This window comes from Lactuca saligna, chromosome 4, assembly GCF_052625555.1.
Source record: "Lactuca saligna cultivar CGN05327 chromosome 4, ASM5262555v1, whole genome shotgun sequence".
Classification (NCBI taxonomy): domain Eukaryota; kingdom Viridiplantae; phylum Streptophyta; class Magnoliopsida; order Asterales; family Asteraceae; genus Lactuca; species Lactuca saligna.
The window spans coordinates 3,600,299-3,618,517 of record NC_136420.1 but is presented as its reverse complement, the minus strand read 5'-3'; the positions used below and the strand labels follow the sequence as shown (position 1 = coordinate 3,618,517).

The window sequence follows — 18,219 nt, the reverse complement described above, 5'->3', positions numbered from 1 at the left end:
TTGCATAAAAGGTTGTGTGTATAACGTTTGAAACTTGGTTTTACTACGTTACAAGGTCAAAGTGGATAGATTGGGGGGGTTGTCAATTAATTTCATGTGTTGCATTAACCAAAAAACTTTCAAACCATAAGGGCAGGGATAACAATTATACAAAACATAAGGGTAAAAAAAAATGAAATTTAAATTTTCAACTTACAACCACTATACTGGAAGAGTTAGTTAGATACCAATTGGGTAAAAACCATAGATTGTGTATATTTTGTCTAACAGTTGTCTTTTTTCTCTATTACATGATGGTCAAATCTTTTGTCTATTTATTTCCTTTCCGGGCTAGAAAGCGGTCCCGGGCTGCTTGTATTCTAGCATTGGAGTCATCACCATTTTTCACCTCTTTCTCTTTCTGGGGACCCCCCAAATCATCGGTTGTGCTCGCCACCTCAGACTGGTTCGATCCACCACTGCTCCAAAGATTTATATATCAATAATATAGATACAAATACATTTATATATGTATGGTAAAATACAGAAATGCACTTATACTTTCACCATTTTATCGATTTAGCTACTTAACCATAGTCTACATTTTTTTGTATAAATAAACCATTGGTAACCTGAAGAAATGATTTTTTAAACGGTCAAAAAAGGCATAATGGATTAATGACTTCACAAAATAGTTAAGTGGCTAAATAGATTAAATAGTGAAAGTACATTGGGCTATCCTTTGTTTTTGACTGCCCAGACTAGTTAGGGGTTGCTAAGGCAATGCCATGACAAGTATGTATATATGTGCGTATAGAATATAAATGTAGCTCTAAACAAGTTGAGTTGCATCATGGAAGCTTTTATGTACCTTAGTTTGTTGACATTTAGCTTCTCAAGCTTTTGCAATATTGGGGTCACCCATTGCATCTCTACTTCACACAGATTGCGCATGTATGGGCGTGTAGTAGAAATAAGTTCATGGTACACAACATAATTTGGAAGCATTCCTTCTTCATCTGTTCGCAGCACGGAAGACGGATGCACCTACCAACACACAAAAATCCGTTTGGTTAGAGTCAGATAGATCATAGATGGAATGGAATCGGTAATTACCACTCCGTTATCATGTTGGAATGGAATGAGTCATTACCGACTCTCTTGTTGTCGGTTGTTACCTGGACAAGTTGAGACTTGAAGCCAAGAGTCCGGTAACCGTTATGACGAATCATCCGCTCTGCCAGCTGGCTTGCATACCCCACACACAAAGCCTTTCTTAGATTCTTATAGTTTTCTTCTCTATCTCTCCTTCTTTCCTTTCTTTTTATATCTAAGCCTCCTGTTTCAGTAATAATCAAACACACACTTCCATTATACTATGCGTCCATTTTGGCATCATACAATCTGAAAAGTTAAGGCATATATTTTGAGAAAATATGTTTCTATTGCTAACCTTTTGCAACCTTCTGCATTATTTGCGACAATTGTTTCCGAACATCTTTAGCAAATAGCATCCCACGTACCTGAATATAACAATTTCAACAAAACAAATCATTAGTCTATATGGCTATATGCAATTTTACAAAAAAATAAAAGAACAACTACTACCTGTAGGTTGTTATCTTTACACCAGTCAATACTATAGTCAACTTCATCCCAAAGCTCATAGATCTGAAGTAACTGGATGTGATCACCCAGACCAGACCCATCAGGAAGATCTGAAGGAGGATGCTTTCTCTTCCTGTCTGTGTTTTTGCTGCAAATAAGAAAAGGAAATTTTTTTAATATTTACAAAATAGTGAAGATTTTTTTTTAATAACATGTTTGAATAAGTATTACCTTCGTCCAGGAAGCAATGTACCTTCCACTGATAACATAGCAGCTACACTCAAAGCTTGAGATAAACAACCATATTCATTTGCCTCAATTAAAGTCCTTGCAAGTGAAGGTTCCAAAGGAAGCTCTATCAAAAAGTCAAAATTTCAGTATATTGTTTCAATTCAGCAATCATCATATGGATCCAGTTAAAAAAAGAAAATGAAATACCTGACATTGTTTTTCCTATAGGCGTAATAGTCCCATTCTCATCTAAAGCATCAATCAGAAACAACTGTTTAAGAGCATCTTGCAAAGACTCATGCGAAGGTGCATCAAGAAAGTCAAATTTAAGAATATCAATATCTGGAAGATCCAAAGATTTTAAATAAAGAACACTTCCAGCTAAAGAAGAACGTTGTATTTCAGGAACAGTGGCTTCCAATAAATTGTCTTGGTAAACAGCCAACGGGTATAACCGATAACACTTCCCGGGTCGTGTTCTTCCTGCCCGACCTGCCCGTTGGTTAGCCTGCACCCTGCATTTTTAATAAAGTTTTTTTTTTTTTTTTTTTTTTTTTTTTAAATCTACCTTCAAGAATATATAATATACATTATTTATTACCTGCTAATCTGAACAACATCAAGAGAATACATTCCACTTGATGGATTATACTGTCGCTGCTTCACATATCCAGAGTCTATAACATACCTAAATTAGAGATGATTAATTAGAATAATAGAAATATTGACAATTTGACATGATAACAAAGTTTCTTGAAAGTTTTATAGATTTTCTTACACAACACCATCAACAGTCAAGGAAGTTTCAGCAATGTTTGTTGCAACAATGAAACGCCTACAGTTTGGAGGTGGAGGATTAAACACTCGTACCTATAGTTTATAAATCACACACCATTAGTTATTATAAAAAAAGTTATTTGATGGATGGATAAATAAACACTACTCGCCTGCATTTCAGGTGGCAATGAACCATGAAGTGGCAGGACTATGGCATCCATACAGGACCCTACTTCAAGGCTTTGAATTCTTTCCTCCAGTTTTGATACCAATTTCTCTATGTCATCCTAATAGAACCCCATCACTTTTTAATTAAAATATAGAAGAACATCAACTATTACAACAGAAATATAGATATGCTAAGACATGAAATTTGAATTACCTGCCCAGTCATAAATATCAAAATGTCCCCTTCTGGCTCATTAACGTGTATGTCTGCAACAATATTGGTTCACCATTATAAGAGTCCAACAAGTTTTAATAACAATGAAGGAGAATAAATTCAGTGCTTACCAATAGCTTTTTTCAGAGATGATTCTATATAACTTTTGGGTTGTTCTGCACTATATAATATTTCTACAGGAAACAATTTCCCAGGAACATTTAGGACTGGGCAATCAGAGAAAAATCTTGACACCTTTTCACCATCAAGAGTAGCTGAAGTGATCAAAACTTTCAAATTGGAAGCACGCAGTCTAATCAACCTTTTCATCAGCCCCATTAATATATCCCTATATGAAAATGGCTCGTTAGCTTTACATTTAAGGGTTAAGTTATGGGATAAAGTATGAGGTCTTACGTGTTTAGACTCCTTTCATGAGCCTCATCTAATATGACAACAGAATATTGTTTGAGCTCAGGGTCAGAAAGGCTTTCACGGAGGAGTACTCCATCAGTAAGATACCTGGTCAAACCAGAGTATAATTTATCATTAGAAATCAGTATCACTTGCCAGAGGTAGACGTAGATAATGGCATTAGTTTACTTAATACAAGTTCTCTCTGAAGTTCTGTCCTCGAATCTTATGGCATAACCAACTTCATCACCCAGTCGGACACCAAGCTCCTGTGCAACCCTTCTGTTGTCCATGTCAGAAACAAAAGCAAAACAATATTATTTTCTTAACAAAAACCGCATTTTCTGAATTGTTTACCTCAATGGAGAAGTTGGGAGTGACCATTGAAACGGAATTCAAAAAGCCATGAGTGGTGTTAAATAAGGTCTATATAATGAATCACATGCTGATGTTCGATCACTGAGAATATGATTACCTAGAAACAGATACGGCGGCGACACGGCGTGGCTGGGTGACGGCGATGATTCCGGCCTTCGTGTAGCCGCTTCTGTGTAAAATCTGAGAGAGTTGTGTGCTCTTCCCTGAACCCGTCTCACCAATTACCACCACTACTGGATTGTGATCCACGGTTTCTAATATCTTGTCTTCAAATTGTAGAATTGGGAGGTTCGCCATTTGAAACTTTTATAGAACCGACTTCAATTTGAACAAAAGAACGAGGATTTTGGGTCGATTTGATTTACTACAATATCAATATGATTCCCTGGGGAATTTTTGAAAAACTAGGTCAACTATTATTATCTCAGTCTCGTTTAAAACCCACTTTTTTTAGTCAGAGGGTTTTTGGGTTGCTCAATTAGGGTGGATTGGGTTGCTAAAAGTGTTTTTAGGGAAAAAATAAAAATAAAAAATAACTCTTATTGATTTATGATTTTTTTTTAAATAAGTTTAAAAAAAAAGGAAAACGACTCTTGAGGGTAATTAATTTTTGCGTTTGTACTCATTTGGTCTCTTTCCTTTTTTTTGTATTCAAATAACATCGAACTTGTTGTTTGCGTTCACCATAACTTTTTTGATCGGCTTTTGACTTGTGATGGCCGATCAAAGGGTTATGGTGAACACAAACAACAAGTTCGATGGTATATTGAGTACAAAAAAAAAACAAAAAAAAAAGACCAAATGAGAACGAACTCAATAGTTGGTTACCCTCCTGAGACATTTTCCCCGAAAAGTTAAATGCAATGAAAGTTGCAAAATTATCAAAGACCGCAACCATCTTTGGCTATAACATATATGAAGAGCGTTTCAAAGGGGTAACCTTGTTAAAACATGGTCTATGTTATGCTTACTGTGGTTAGCTGTCAACACCTCTCTGCAAAAGGATATGACTGTGTATGAGATGTATATTTATTAACATAAACGTTGACCTCAAGGTATATTTTGGTGATGTGTCTACAAAAGCATCATGATATTGTATATATTGAGATTGTATCTTATCCTATGAATTCGATCTTAAAGCTAAGTAAACTCAAAAATCACAGTACTTGTGATTCCACTCGTTTGTAGACTTGTCTAGAATCCATGATACGATAAATCATTTGATTGGAAATGTAAATGTAGTCATGAAATGCGCCTGCTTAGTCAAGATTCCCCTAATAAATATTCAAGTACATTACAAAGTTGTACATGTATGAATAATGTTCTTTCGTATGTTATGTTTTGAAGAAAAGCAAGAATGAATCTCATAAAGTGTAACACCGTAAAAATTAAAACAATTTTTCGCATTTTCAAACACATTTTCACAAATTCATTCATTCATAAAATGCCATAGTATCATGTCTTTTGTTTCACAAAAATATCCCAAGATCAAATAAATAAAATCCCATGTGTGTGTACAAATCATGTTGGCGCCTTCCCGCGATCATCACTGGTACCTGAAACACATAACACATAACACTGTAAGCATAAATGCTTAGTGAATTCCCCAAAATACCACTCTAACACATAATAGCCACTCGAGGCTGTAACTCTGTTGACCCTCAGGTCTATGTGTCTTAGTGGGGCCCTCCAGCCCCAACTCTCTATAGGCCCTCTGGCCCTAACTCTGTGGACCCGAAGGTCCTAACTCTGTAACTCTGAATCATGCATAGCATATATCACAATAAATCATAGCACATAATTAATATGCAATTACACTGACATATAACTCTAAAATACTCTATCTCATAACTCTGTTACCACACTAGGTAAAGTATAGTGAGAAGACTCATCTCGGGTATCTCGGTAATTTCTGACTCGGTAACGCTGGTCTAACCTCCGCCTAATCATATAAAATAAATACTCTAATTATTATAACTCTCAAAGGCTAGACTATGTCCTCTTATGACACTATTAGAAGGGTAAAAGACCATTTTACCCCTCTCACAACCCAAAAGCCCCACAATAGACCATACCCTAAAATTCAACTCAAAAGTCAACTTTCCGGGTTACGCTGCGCGTACCAGATGTGTACGTTGGGCGTACCCGACTGCCTCTCAGGACCGGGGAATGCCACCCATTATGTGGCGCGTACTGGGATTACGCCCGGCGTACTCCCCAACTTCAACCCTTTAACTCTTTAGGGCTTAAACAGTTAAGACTCACGTCCAAATTCTAGATCCGACCACATCTAAGCCTCTTAATCCATAAAGTTGATGACTTTATGCCTTTGCATGGCTGGATAAGTCACCAACTCTCACAATGTTCCATCCTTTAACTCTAGAAGGCTTATTACACAAGCATGATCTCAAACTAACATCCAAGATGGCAACTTTATGGTTCTAAATCACTAATACCACTGAAAAGGGACAGATCTCGGACCATGGAGCACTTTAAACTCATAAAGTCTCCACCTTTGGGTTTTAGCCCTAGAAATGGCACATGCAACAACAATCAAAAGAAGAGGAAAGTTTTGAAATTTATACCTCCAAGTGTAGCCCTTTTCTCTGTAGATCTCAGATCCAAAATGGCACCTCAAGCTTTAGCTTCCAAGAACTCCTTTCCTTCTCCTTCAGTAAGTCACCAAAACACAAAAAGCTCCAATCAACACTCTCACACACTAAGGACAATGGGGGCTCTCTTTTAGGGTTTCACTCACTAATATGGAGGCTGAAAAATGAGCCTTAGCACCCTTTAAATAGTGTACAAGACGGAATTAGGGTTTTCACCTGGGCCGGGTACGCCCAGCGTACCTTGGCAACATCGTGTCCAAATTAAGTGCATGAGTACGCGCATTGTACCCATCTGGTACGCCCAGCGTACTCACTTGCTAAAGAAAACTTCTCTCAAGGACTAAACATTACCAAACCACAAAGAACAAGGATGAAAGAAGTATACCTGAATCTTGGGGTGTTACATAAAGTCATTAAATATCAGTAGGAGATGACGTGGGATTTGGTGTAAATGAGTAAAGGGAAAATGAATCAGGAGGGTAACCAACTGTTGCATTTGTTCTCATTTGGTCCATTTTTTGTACTCAATATACCATCGAACTTATTATTTGTGTTCACCATAACCCTTTGACCGGCGATCACAGGTCAAAAGTCGGTCAAAAGGGTTATGGTGAACACAAACAACAAGTTCGATGGTATATTGAATACAAAAAAAGGAAAGGGACCAAATGAGTACAAACGCAAAAGTTAATTACCCTCAAGAGTCATTTTCCCTTAAAAAATAATTTTTAAAAAAATGTTTGGCTTTGATTGTACATATAAAATTCTTTAAACTATTGTTGAGAGTGAAAAACCTCTTAGCCCTTCAAACTCTCAAACTTTCAATCTGGATTGTAATAATTCTGTATTTCTGGTTAATCGGAGGTTTCAGCTCCTCCTCACATTTCCTTCTTCTTCCCCATGTTCACTATTCGTTTATGTGGCGTATATAATGATCTGAAGTTTTTTCTGCCTCAATCGACGAACTGCCCACCTCCCACATTCTACAACCCACAATTCATTTTCAGCTCTCCTCCTTATTTTCCCTCTTCAATCGCTAATTGTCATCGCTATACAAAAGGTCGAATGTAATCGGTCATTACTTCAATCAATTTCTTCAAACCTTTGTATCTTCTGATCAATGATGGAGCACAAACAAAAGTGTCGTCCAGGCTCCAACCTTCGACTCCTTCATAAATGCCATATCCATCTCCTGCATCAAATCACCCCATTCATCGATCCATCCAATTTTCCCATCTATTCTCTATTTGTTCCATTCCTGATATAATCTTATGAGTGATTTGCTTTAGGTTTGTTTGGTTAATTTCTGAAATCAATTAATTTTTCAACAATTAACTTTTTTATTTCATCAATGCCTAATCGGGTGGAATTTAGATTTGGGTTTCAGAGTTCTCAGTTATGAAATAAGATGACAACTTATTTACGTTTTCTTTTGGTTTTAGACTATAAACACACTAATTGCCTAATATTTCAGGATCATTAAATTTCGTATGGTTCATTAGAAAGGGAGGTTATCGGTGTTGAATTTCTAACCATATAATTATATCAATTTCACTATTGGAAAGCACTAGGTTCTACTAAGATCAGGTAACACCTTAAAAATTTGAACAATTTTCACTTTTGAACATTCATAAAATATCATTTGTAATCATAAATAAAAAACATTATGTCAACATTTTATCAGTACAAAACCCAAGATCAAAATACATAAACTCCGGTGTGCGTGTGTACGAGTCATGTCAGCGCCTTCCCGCGATCATCACTGGTACCTGAAACACATGACACATAACACTGTAAGCATAAATGCTTAGTGAGTTCCCCAAAATACCACTCTAACACATAATAGCCTCTCGAGGTTGTAACTCTATTGACCCTCAGGTCTATGTGTCTCAGTGGGGCCCTCCAGCCCCAACTCTCTATGGGCCCTCTGGCCCTAACTCTGTGGACCCGAAGGTCCTAACTCTGTAACTCTGAATCATGCATAGCACATATCACAATAAATCATAGCACATAAATAAAATGCAATTACACTGGCATATAACTCTAAAATACTCTATCACATAACTCTGTTACCACACTTAGTAAAGTATAGTGAGAAGACTCACCTCGGGTATCTCGGTAATCTCTGACTCGGTAACGCTGGTCTAACCTCCGCCTAATCATATAAAATAAAAACCCTAATTATTATAACTCTCAAAGGCTAGACTATGTGCTCTTATGACACTCTCAGAAGGGTAAAAGACCATTTTACCCCTCTCACAACTCAAAAGGCCCCACAATAGACCATACCCTAAAAGTCAACCCAAAATTCAACTTTCCGGGTTACACTGCGCGTACCAGATGTGTACACTGAGCGTACCCGGCTGCATCTCATGATCGGGGAACACCACCCAGTACGCGGTGCGTACTGGGATTACGCCCGACGTACTCCCCAGCTTCAGCCCCTTAGCTTTAGCTTCCAAGAACTCCTTTCCTTCTTCTTTACTAAGTCACCATAGCACAATTAGCTCCAATAACACTCACACACACTAAGGATGGTGGGAAGCTCTCTTTTAGGGTTTCACTTACTGTTATGGAGCCTGAGAAATGAGCCTTAGCACCCTTTAAATAGTGCACAAGACGGATTAGGGATTTGCACCTGGGCCGGGTACGCCCGGCGTAACTCTGGGTACGCCCAGCGTACCTTGGTGATTTCGCGTCCAAACTAAGAACACGAGTACGCGCAACGTACCCCTTTGGTACGCCCAACGTACTCACTTGCTAAGTTTTCTCCACACAAGGGCTAATCATGACTAATGACAAAGAATAAGGGTAAAAGAAACGCACCTGAATCTCGGGGTGTTACAATTCTCCCCCACTAGAACCAGACTTCGCCCCCGAAGTCTCATTCCTCGAACAACTTTTGATGTTGCCCTCGCATCTCCGACTCTGACTCCCAAGTCATCTCGAACCCCTTCCGATGTTGCCACCGAACCAAAACCAGAGGCACTTCATTGTTCTTCAAAACCTTGATCTTCCGATCCCTGTTCGCCACCGGTCTCTCAGCATAATTCAGACTCACATCCACCTGAATATCCTGCAATGACACCACTGCCGACTCATCTGCTATACACTTTCGCAACTGCGACACGTGGAAAGTGTCATGAATCTGACCCACCTTTGCAGGTAGCTCCAAGTGTAACGACCAAAATTTCAACAAAATTTGAACTTTTCAAAAAACATGCCAATTCATTAAGTTATTACAAAAAGGTTTTCAATACATTTATTATCAGAGCATTCCCAGGTCCATATCATAAAACATAAACGCGAGGAACGGTACGATCACGCCTTCGCATTGCCACGGTCTCCTGAAGAACCTGAAAAACATTAAACCACAACTGTAAGCCCGAAAGCTTAGTGAGATACCCCCAAAATACCAACCACTTATACCATACACATAACATGATATATCATAATGAATCGCAGAATAGCCATGCATATCGGGTCTACTGTGTGACTGGTCCGCCGCGTCGGGCCTTCAGTCCACCTGGTCCACCCTCCGAGTCTATAATATGACTGGTCCGCGCGCATCGGGCGTTCAGTCGGCCTGGTCCACTCTCCAAGCCTCGGCACGTCTGGTCCGCCCTCAAGGGGCCTACAGCCTATCCGGACCGCTCGTTGGGCCTTCGGAACAACCGGTCCGCCCTGGGTATCTTAGCCTACAGCACGAAGCAGGACCCGCCTCAACGCAACTCCAGTCCAAACAACCATGTGCACATAAACCTATAATCACATACAATTCATATTCAGTCAAACCGATCTAGTAGATCACATAACACAACATACTCTAACAGGATACCGACCTAATCGGTCACTAGCATAGCATCATCCTATATACCAGGATACCGAACTTAACCAGGTCTCTAACGAATACCATCCTAACTACTCGTATGCAAACATATCAAAGCAATAACATAACAACAAATACCCGGATCTCAATCCGATAAAGGGTCGGCCTTGGTGCCTTAGACCCTGTTGATATAGTGAGGATAACTCACCTCGCAACTGTTGACTGAAAGGATAAGATCACGCTGGTGCAACCTTCGACCCGAACTCCAACACTGTCAATACCCAAAAGACTGAATCCAATAAATACCAATAATTACCAAATTACCCCTGGAAGTCAACTGCTCAACCCTTGGTCAAAGTCAAAGTCAAAGTCTACCCCTGACTGACTCTACTCGCCGAGTCCCCATGCACAGAACCTCCTTCAATTAGCGACTTAACTCGCCGAGTCATCCCTTGACTCACCGAGTCACAGCCTTCCCAAAAGAAACTTGGACCCTACGATCAGACTCGCCGAGTTCCATGCCATCTTCATCCAACTCGCCGATTTGTTCTTCCAACTCCCCGAGTTCAACTCTTTCTTCAAGCAACTCGCCGAGTCCACCCATGTGACTCGCCGAGTACCACCGGGTTTGAATCCATACAGAGGCTTTCCAAGCCATGCAGATGATCCAAACCATAGATCTACTCCTCCTAAGGCCATCCATCACGTAAAGTGGAAATCTTTACGTGAATCCAAGAAAATCTAGGCATTTTCACTCTAGGGTTTGGATTTGGGACAAGATAGCTCCATCAATCTCTCAACAACAGGGACCTTTATGCATTCAAATCCCTTTTCTATTCCAGATCTGAGGTAGCAACCTCAGATCTAACCTCTAAACTCCAATACATCAAAAGATATGATCTCTAACACCTCCAACAATGATGAATCTAAATAATAGCAGCTCAAACAATGAAATAATACCTCAAAAGGAAGCTCCAAGAGAAGATTAATCCGAATCCTTGCAAAGCCCTTTGATCCAAGTCTCTTCTCCTTCAAGATTTCTTCAACAAGCACTTCACCAAGCTCCAAATGCACTCCAATCCTCCACAATCACGTATCTAGGGTTTCTGGACTTCAAGGGAGATCAAGGAGGCTGGGAAGAGGGTATAATGTCCTTTAAATAGGGCTCATCCTCCAGATTTAGGGTTTTCTCCACTCAGCACCTACTCGCCGAGTCCATCTTTGGACTCGCCGAGTAGGCCACTTAACACGCGATCGAAGTCGCGACCCTACTCGCCGAGTCCACCCATGGACTCGCCGAGTTGCCCTTATACAATTTCACTTTGAGCCCTTCAACTCTACTCTTGATATTCCGGGATGTTACAATTCTCCCCCACTTAAATTAGGCTTCGTCCTCAAAGCCTGCGATAACTCGAGTCTAGAAATTCTCTCGCATTACAACTCCTGGCATTAACCCAACCAGGCTCCTCAAAGCACAACCATGGAACCCATAAACTCACTTTCTCCTTGCTCGCGGTGTCCTAACCACCATCAAAAGCCGGCCACCGGCTTTACCCTCTGATAACCACACAAAACAACTGAGTACCACCTATGACACAACACTGCTCCAAATCACATCCGTCACTCAACCCATATGAGCTATAAATAATTATGCACCACCGGATTCCCGATTCGGGTCCAACTCTATCCATTGCAAGCTGACAGAAAAAACACATTCTTCAGGGCAACTCCCATGAGTTCTCCTCTTACAATCACATGCACGCGCTAAACTAGCTCTGGCACCCTAGGGTTAGGAAAACCCATCCACTGATGACCCTCAAAACATCCCTCAGGATGAACCACTGCTACGTAATTCCTTCACCGAAATCAAGCTGGGAATCCAAAACTTCATCCCCGCATCCCTTACGAGCCTCTTGACTTTACACCCTCGGAATTTCCTTTCGTAACCTCGGCAGACACCCAAACCAGCTGTGATCCCATACCACCACCACACATACTGCGCCATAACCATAATTGGAACACCCCAATCATAACTTCGCACTACTAATTCACTTCCGTGACCTACACTCCCCCCCGGAGCTACATTCCTTTTCTTTTTCCTTACCAAGGAGATCCACTTGGTCGGCTTGACACTACCACCAGTGCCACAGTGCTCACCCAATACTACATCGTTTCCTTATGGCATAACCGCCATCCCATGCACCATACATACTCTGAATCCACTCGCGAAGGCTCTCAAGTCCACACTCGACTTCCTATCTTGATCAATATCCGGGGCCAGACCTTGCAACGCTAACATGTCGCGACATACTTACTCCATCTTTTCGCACCGATCTAACGACATATGCAGAGTCTTCAGCATGACTGGACCGCCTTACCAGGCCTTCAGCCAGACTGGACCACTCTCATAACCTTCAGCAGACCTGGACCGCCCTCCAGGGCCTTCAGTCTGGTTGGACCATTCCCCGAGCCTTCGGCCTAACTTGTACGCCTGCCGGCCTTTAGTCTATCCGAACCGCTCGACTAGCAATCAACATTTCGAGTTACTCCTTCGGAAAACTCCTCCCATGCATATTGTTCTAGCCCTCTAGGGGTTCCGAACTCTACTTTCATCCCATATACTCAGTTCCGGCCCAATCCTAGGCCGCCTACAACCAATCTCTCTTGGTCTGTATCCCGCCCCGCACACTTGCCATTTACTCATACCAGCCAATGCCCTGGGCTGACCGAGACACCACTGAAACCCATGCAGCTAAACAACCTTTCATACTCGTCGATCCTCTGGGGAATTCTCCAATTCTACCATACTTAGAGCACTGACTATCAACCACTGGTCGCCATCACCGAACTCCTTCAACAACCCTTCACGACACATACTCTTTCACGCGAACCGTTTCCCACTAACACGAACAATCTTCACCAATCGCATATCAATACTGATGATCCAGACACGAAAAAGCTCGATCCTCCACTCACCACTTCCCAAACTGCAACTGCTATCCGATATCCAGACCATCACCCGATTCCCACGAACAACCCACATGAAAGATAACCAACGAATTTCCCAACACTAAATCCAACCAAGACATAACCCTTAAAACCAAAGAATACCATACCGAAATCTACGCAACAAGACTAGCAGATAAACAATATTCCACAATAATCACAAGATAGCAAGATATCAAGAAAGGAACATACCCGCAGCTGCATCCGACACTGCTCTGACCTCCTCTGCTGCAAGCTGAAAAGCACGACCCTGAGCCCTTGGGGGCTCCGCTCCACCCTGACCTCTACCTGTGATCCTCAACATGGCCGGTGCTGGAGCCTACACCGGTCCTGCAGCAAGCTGTGGACAGTTGACCCTCAAGTGCCCAACCTGATGACAATGATAACATATCCTCAAATCCCGAACCGGCGTTGACTGCCGATAATCCCTCGCATAGTGCCCCTCCTTTCCGCACTTGCGGTATGCCCCATCGGACCTACAAACTCCGGTGTGACCCCTCCCACACTTCCCACAAGCGTGGCTGCTCTGATCTCCCACTCTAGAATCAACGGTCTTGGACCGTTTTGGCGCCGGCTGCGACTGCACCGGGGCCTGCCTCAGCTCACGCAACTGCAACTCAATCTCTAACTCGCGCCGCCTGGCGGCCTCCTACAACTCCAACAAGGTCTCACACCTCTGCGTAGACACAAACTGTCTGATATCCCTCTTGAGCATACTTAGATATTGGGACATCTGAGCCTGCTCCGAAGCGAACTCAGGGCAGAACATCGCCCTCTCAGTGAACATCCTAGTGATCTCCGTCACCGACTCCGAATCCTGCTTCAGCTCAAGGAACTCCTGAGCCAACCTCTCCCTCTCGACTTGTGGAACATAACGAGTGCTGAACATCTCTCTGAACTGATCCCATGAAACTGCAACCCTCTACGCATCCGAATATGACCCCGTGGTCAACCTCCACCAATCCTTTGCTCCGAGCCTTAACAGGTCCAGAGCACACCTCACCCTCTGATCAGCAGGGCATGAACACGTGAAGAAACTCCCCTCCACGTCTGATAACCATCTCATAGCAACGATCAGATCCTGAGCTCCATCAAAGGTGGGAGGCTTCGTATTATCGAAGTCCCAATACTGAAAACCTCTACTAGCTCCTCCCCCTGCCGCTGCTACAGCCACTGTAGCCGCTGCGACATCCGTCTCCGTGAGAGCCGCATAACGCTCATCAAAATACTCCACCATGGCGGTCTTGATCGACCCAAACAGTTTCGACAGCTCGGCCCGGAACAATGCAGCAACCTCATCATGCAGGATCTCACGAATCCTCGCATCCAAATCGCCTGTGCTCATCTGACCAACAACCTCGGGCGGTACAGACCCGCCTGGAACTCCCTCTCCTGTTCCCGATCCTAACCCGGATCCACTCCCAGCATGCCTTGAAATCTCCATACTGAAAAATAAGCCACAAAATCTCAGACACTTCCCAATATCTCGGGAACCAACTCTCAACCCAAACCTAGAGGTCATGGTTTCCCTGATACGCGTATGGGTCATGTGCTTTCAGTAGTACGGGCCCATACTACCTTCCACACCTACCCATATTTGTATGAAGTACTTGTTGGATTAGTGTCTAAGTCCATAACTATTTTGGTATGTACTTGACCCGATGGTGCATGGTCCTTTTGGGTTGCCTTCACCAAAGCAACTTGATTGGAGAAATATATATATATATAGAGAGAGAGAGGATAATATGATTTATTAATATGTTATAAGAATTATATATTAAAGGATAAATCATATTTGTTTAATTAATATTGGTCAATAATTAATTAAGAATTAATTTTGTGATCAAATGTAATTAATTAAACTAGAGGGGTTGATTTGTAATTATGTGATAGTTACAAAATAAGGTAAGGATTATCTTAAATATAGGGTGAACGAATTTGAGGTGATAAGGCCTTAGAATTCGACTATGATAAGGATTCAAGGATTATCTTATGAGTTGCTTTGTGGATAAGAAACTATATAAGGATAATGACTGAAACCCTATCTCTACACCTATATAAACACCCCTTGGCTCATGAATTCGTGTATCCCTTCACAAGAAGTTCTAAGGACGAATTCTAACCTCTCTCCTCTCTCTTTATATCATCTCCATTTGCTGTTGGTGTTTGTAAGCCATTAGAGGAGTGACACTTGTGACTCTAAGCATTCCAAAGTCAAATCAAGGAGATTTGGGATTGTTATTGCTACATAAAAATCAAGGTAATATCTTAAACCTAATTATATGTTAATATCGATTTCCATATGCTAGAATTAGGGTTTATAGTCTTGGATTCAAAGCATGTACAATAGAGAAACCTATATCCAAGCATTAGGGTTTGTATGAGCATGTAGGATGTCTTATGACCAAAACCCATCAGTACTACCACAACACCCTAGTGAAATCATACATAACAACGCTCTACCCTCACTACTAGAAGAACACTGGAAATCTCTCACAAGGAAACCCTAGGCTAACAGGCATCATAAATCAGGCAACACATCATGAAATCCTGAAGATCCCTAGCCTAACACTAGCATGTTGTTCTATCAAAGCTCAATAAAACAAATATCATGTATGGTATTTTGGGGTTACTTACTGGCTCCGACTGATCGTATCTCCGCGTCCTCCTTTACTTATTCTGAAAACCATTTTAAATTCTCTTTTGAAAACCCTCCTCGATTTGAAACTGGAGTCACACAAGTGTTCCTCCAATTCACTCAAACCAAGGCTCTGATACCAACTTGTAACGACCAAAATTTCAACAAAATTTAAACTTTTCAAAAAACATGCCAATTCATTAAGTTATTACAAAAAGGTTTTCAATACATTTATTATCAGAGCATTCCCAGGTCCATATCATAAAACATAAACGCGAGGAGCGGTAGGATCACGCCTTCGCCTTGCCACGGTCTCCTGAAGAACCTGAAAAACATTAAACCACAACTGTAAGCCCGAAAGCTTAGTGAGATCCCCCCAAAATACCAACCACTTATACCATACACATAACATGCTATATCATAACGAATCGCAGAACAACCATGCATATCGGGTCTACTGTGGGACTGGTCCGCCGCGTCGGGCCTTCAGTCCACCTGGTCCACCCTCCGAGTCTATAATATGACTGGTCCGCCCGCATCGGGCGTTCAATCGGCCTGGTCCACTCTCCAAGCCTCAGCACGTCTGGTCTGCCCTCAAAGGGCCTACAGCCTATCCGGACCGCTCGTTGGGCCTTCGGAACAACCGGTCTGCCCTGGGTATCTTAGCCTACAGCACGAAGCAGGACCCGCCTCAACCCAACTCCAGTCCAAACAACCATGTGCACATAAACCTATAATCACATACAATTCATATTCAGTCAAACCGATCTAGCAGATCACATAACACAACATACTCTAACAGGATATCGACCTAATCGGTCACTAGCATAGCATCATCCTATATACCAGGATACCGACCTTAACCAGGTCTCTAATGAATACCATCCTAACTACCCGGATGCAAACATATCAAAGCAATAACATAACAACAAATACTCGGATCTCAATCCGATAAAGGGCCGGCCTTGGTGCCTTAGACCCTGTTGATATAGTGAGGATTACTCACCTCGCAACTGCTGACTGAAAAGATAAGATCACGCTGCTGCAACCTCCGACCCGAACTCCAACACTGTCAATACCCAAAAGACTGAATCTAATAAATACCAATAATTACCAAATTACCCTTGGAAGTCAACTGGTCAACCCTTGGTCAAAGTCAAAGTCAAAGTCTACCCCTGACTGACTCTACTCGCCGAGTCCCCATGCACAGAACCTCCTTCAATTCGCGACTTAACTCGCCGAGTCATCCCTTGACTCACCAAGTCACAGCCTTCCCAAAAGAAACTTGGACCCTACGACCAGACTCGCCAAGTCCAAGAACAGACTCGTCGAGTCTACGACTATCTTCAACCTACTCGCCGAGTTGTTCTTCCAACTCGCCGACTTCCAGGCCATCTTCATCCAACTCGCCGAGTTGTTCTTCCAACTCGTCGAGTTCCACTCTTTCTTCAAGCAACTCGCCGAGTCCACCCATGTGGAGTACCACCGGGTCTGAATCAATACAGAGGCTTTCCAAACCATGTAAATGATCCAAACCATAGATCTACTCCTCCTAAGGCCATCCATCACGTAAAGTGGAAATCTTTACGTGAATCCAAGAAGATCTAGGCATTTTCACTCTATGGTTTGGATTTGGGACAAGATAGCTCCATCAATCTCTCAACAACAGGGACCTTTATGCATTCAAATCCCTTCTCTATTCCAGATCTGAGGTAGCAACCTCAGATCTAACCTCTAAACTCCAATACATCAAAAGATATGATCTCTAACACCTCCAACAATGATGAATCTAAATAATAGCAGCTCAAACAATGAAATAATACCTCAAAAGGAAGCTCCAAGAGAAGATTAATCCAAATCCTTGCAAAGCCCTTTGATCCAAGTCTCTTCTCCTTCAAGATTTCTTCAACAAGCACTTCCCCAAGCTCCAAATGCACTTCAATCCTCCACAATCACGTATCTAGGGTTTCTGGACTTTAAGGGAGATCAAGGAGGCTGGGAAGAGGGTATAATGTCCTTTAAATAGGGCTCATCCTACGGATTTAGGGTTTTCTCCACTCAGCACCTAGTCGCCGAGTCCATCTTTGGACTCGCCGAGTAGGCCACTTAACACGCGATCAAAGTCGTGACCCTACTCGCCGAGTCCAACTTGCCCCTCTTCCTGAATCGGATCACTCCTTTCCAAGGAAATACCTTCAGGAGCACCAAATCACCGACCTGAAATTCGAGCTCAGATCGTCGCCTATCAGCATAACTCTTCTGGCGACTCTGAGTGGTCAACAACCTCTGCCTGACCTGCTGGATCTGCTCTGATGTCTGAAGCACTATCACCGTACTACCCATCACACACTGCCCCACTTCTTGT

The 18,219-nt window shown here is 42.1% G+C and overlaps 1 protein-coding gene across 1 annotated transcript; it reads right to left on the bottom strand.

Moving 5' to 3' along the window:
• Positions 1 to 157: 157 nt before the first annotated feature.
• LOC145041062 (RNA helicase family protein) lies at positions 158 to 4,171 on the bottom strand. Its single transcript, XM_078988975.1, has 15 exons — positions 3,867 to 4,171; positions 3,581 to 3,673; positions 3,395 to 3,499; positions 3,109 to 3,326; positions 2,978 to 3,030; positions 2,766 to 2,882; positions 2,597 to 2,688; positions 2,420 to 2,506; positions 2,026 to 2,333; positions 1,819 to 1,942; positions 1,588 to 1,735; positions 1,433 to 1,502; positions 1,158 to 1,318; positions 851 to 1,026; positions 158 to 458 (listed from the first exon to the last, which is right to left on the bottom strand). The coding sequence occupies exons 1-15, from the start codon at positions 4,064 to 4,066 to the stop codon at positions 311 to 313; spliced, it is 2,100 nt and encodes a 699-aa protein (XP_078845101.1). The 5' UTR covers positions 4,067 to 4,171; the 3' UTR covers positions 158 to 310.
• Between the last annotated feature and the right edge of the window lie 14,048 nt (positions 4,172 to 18,219).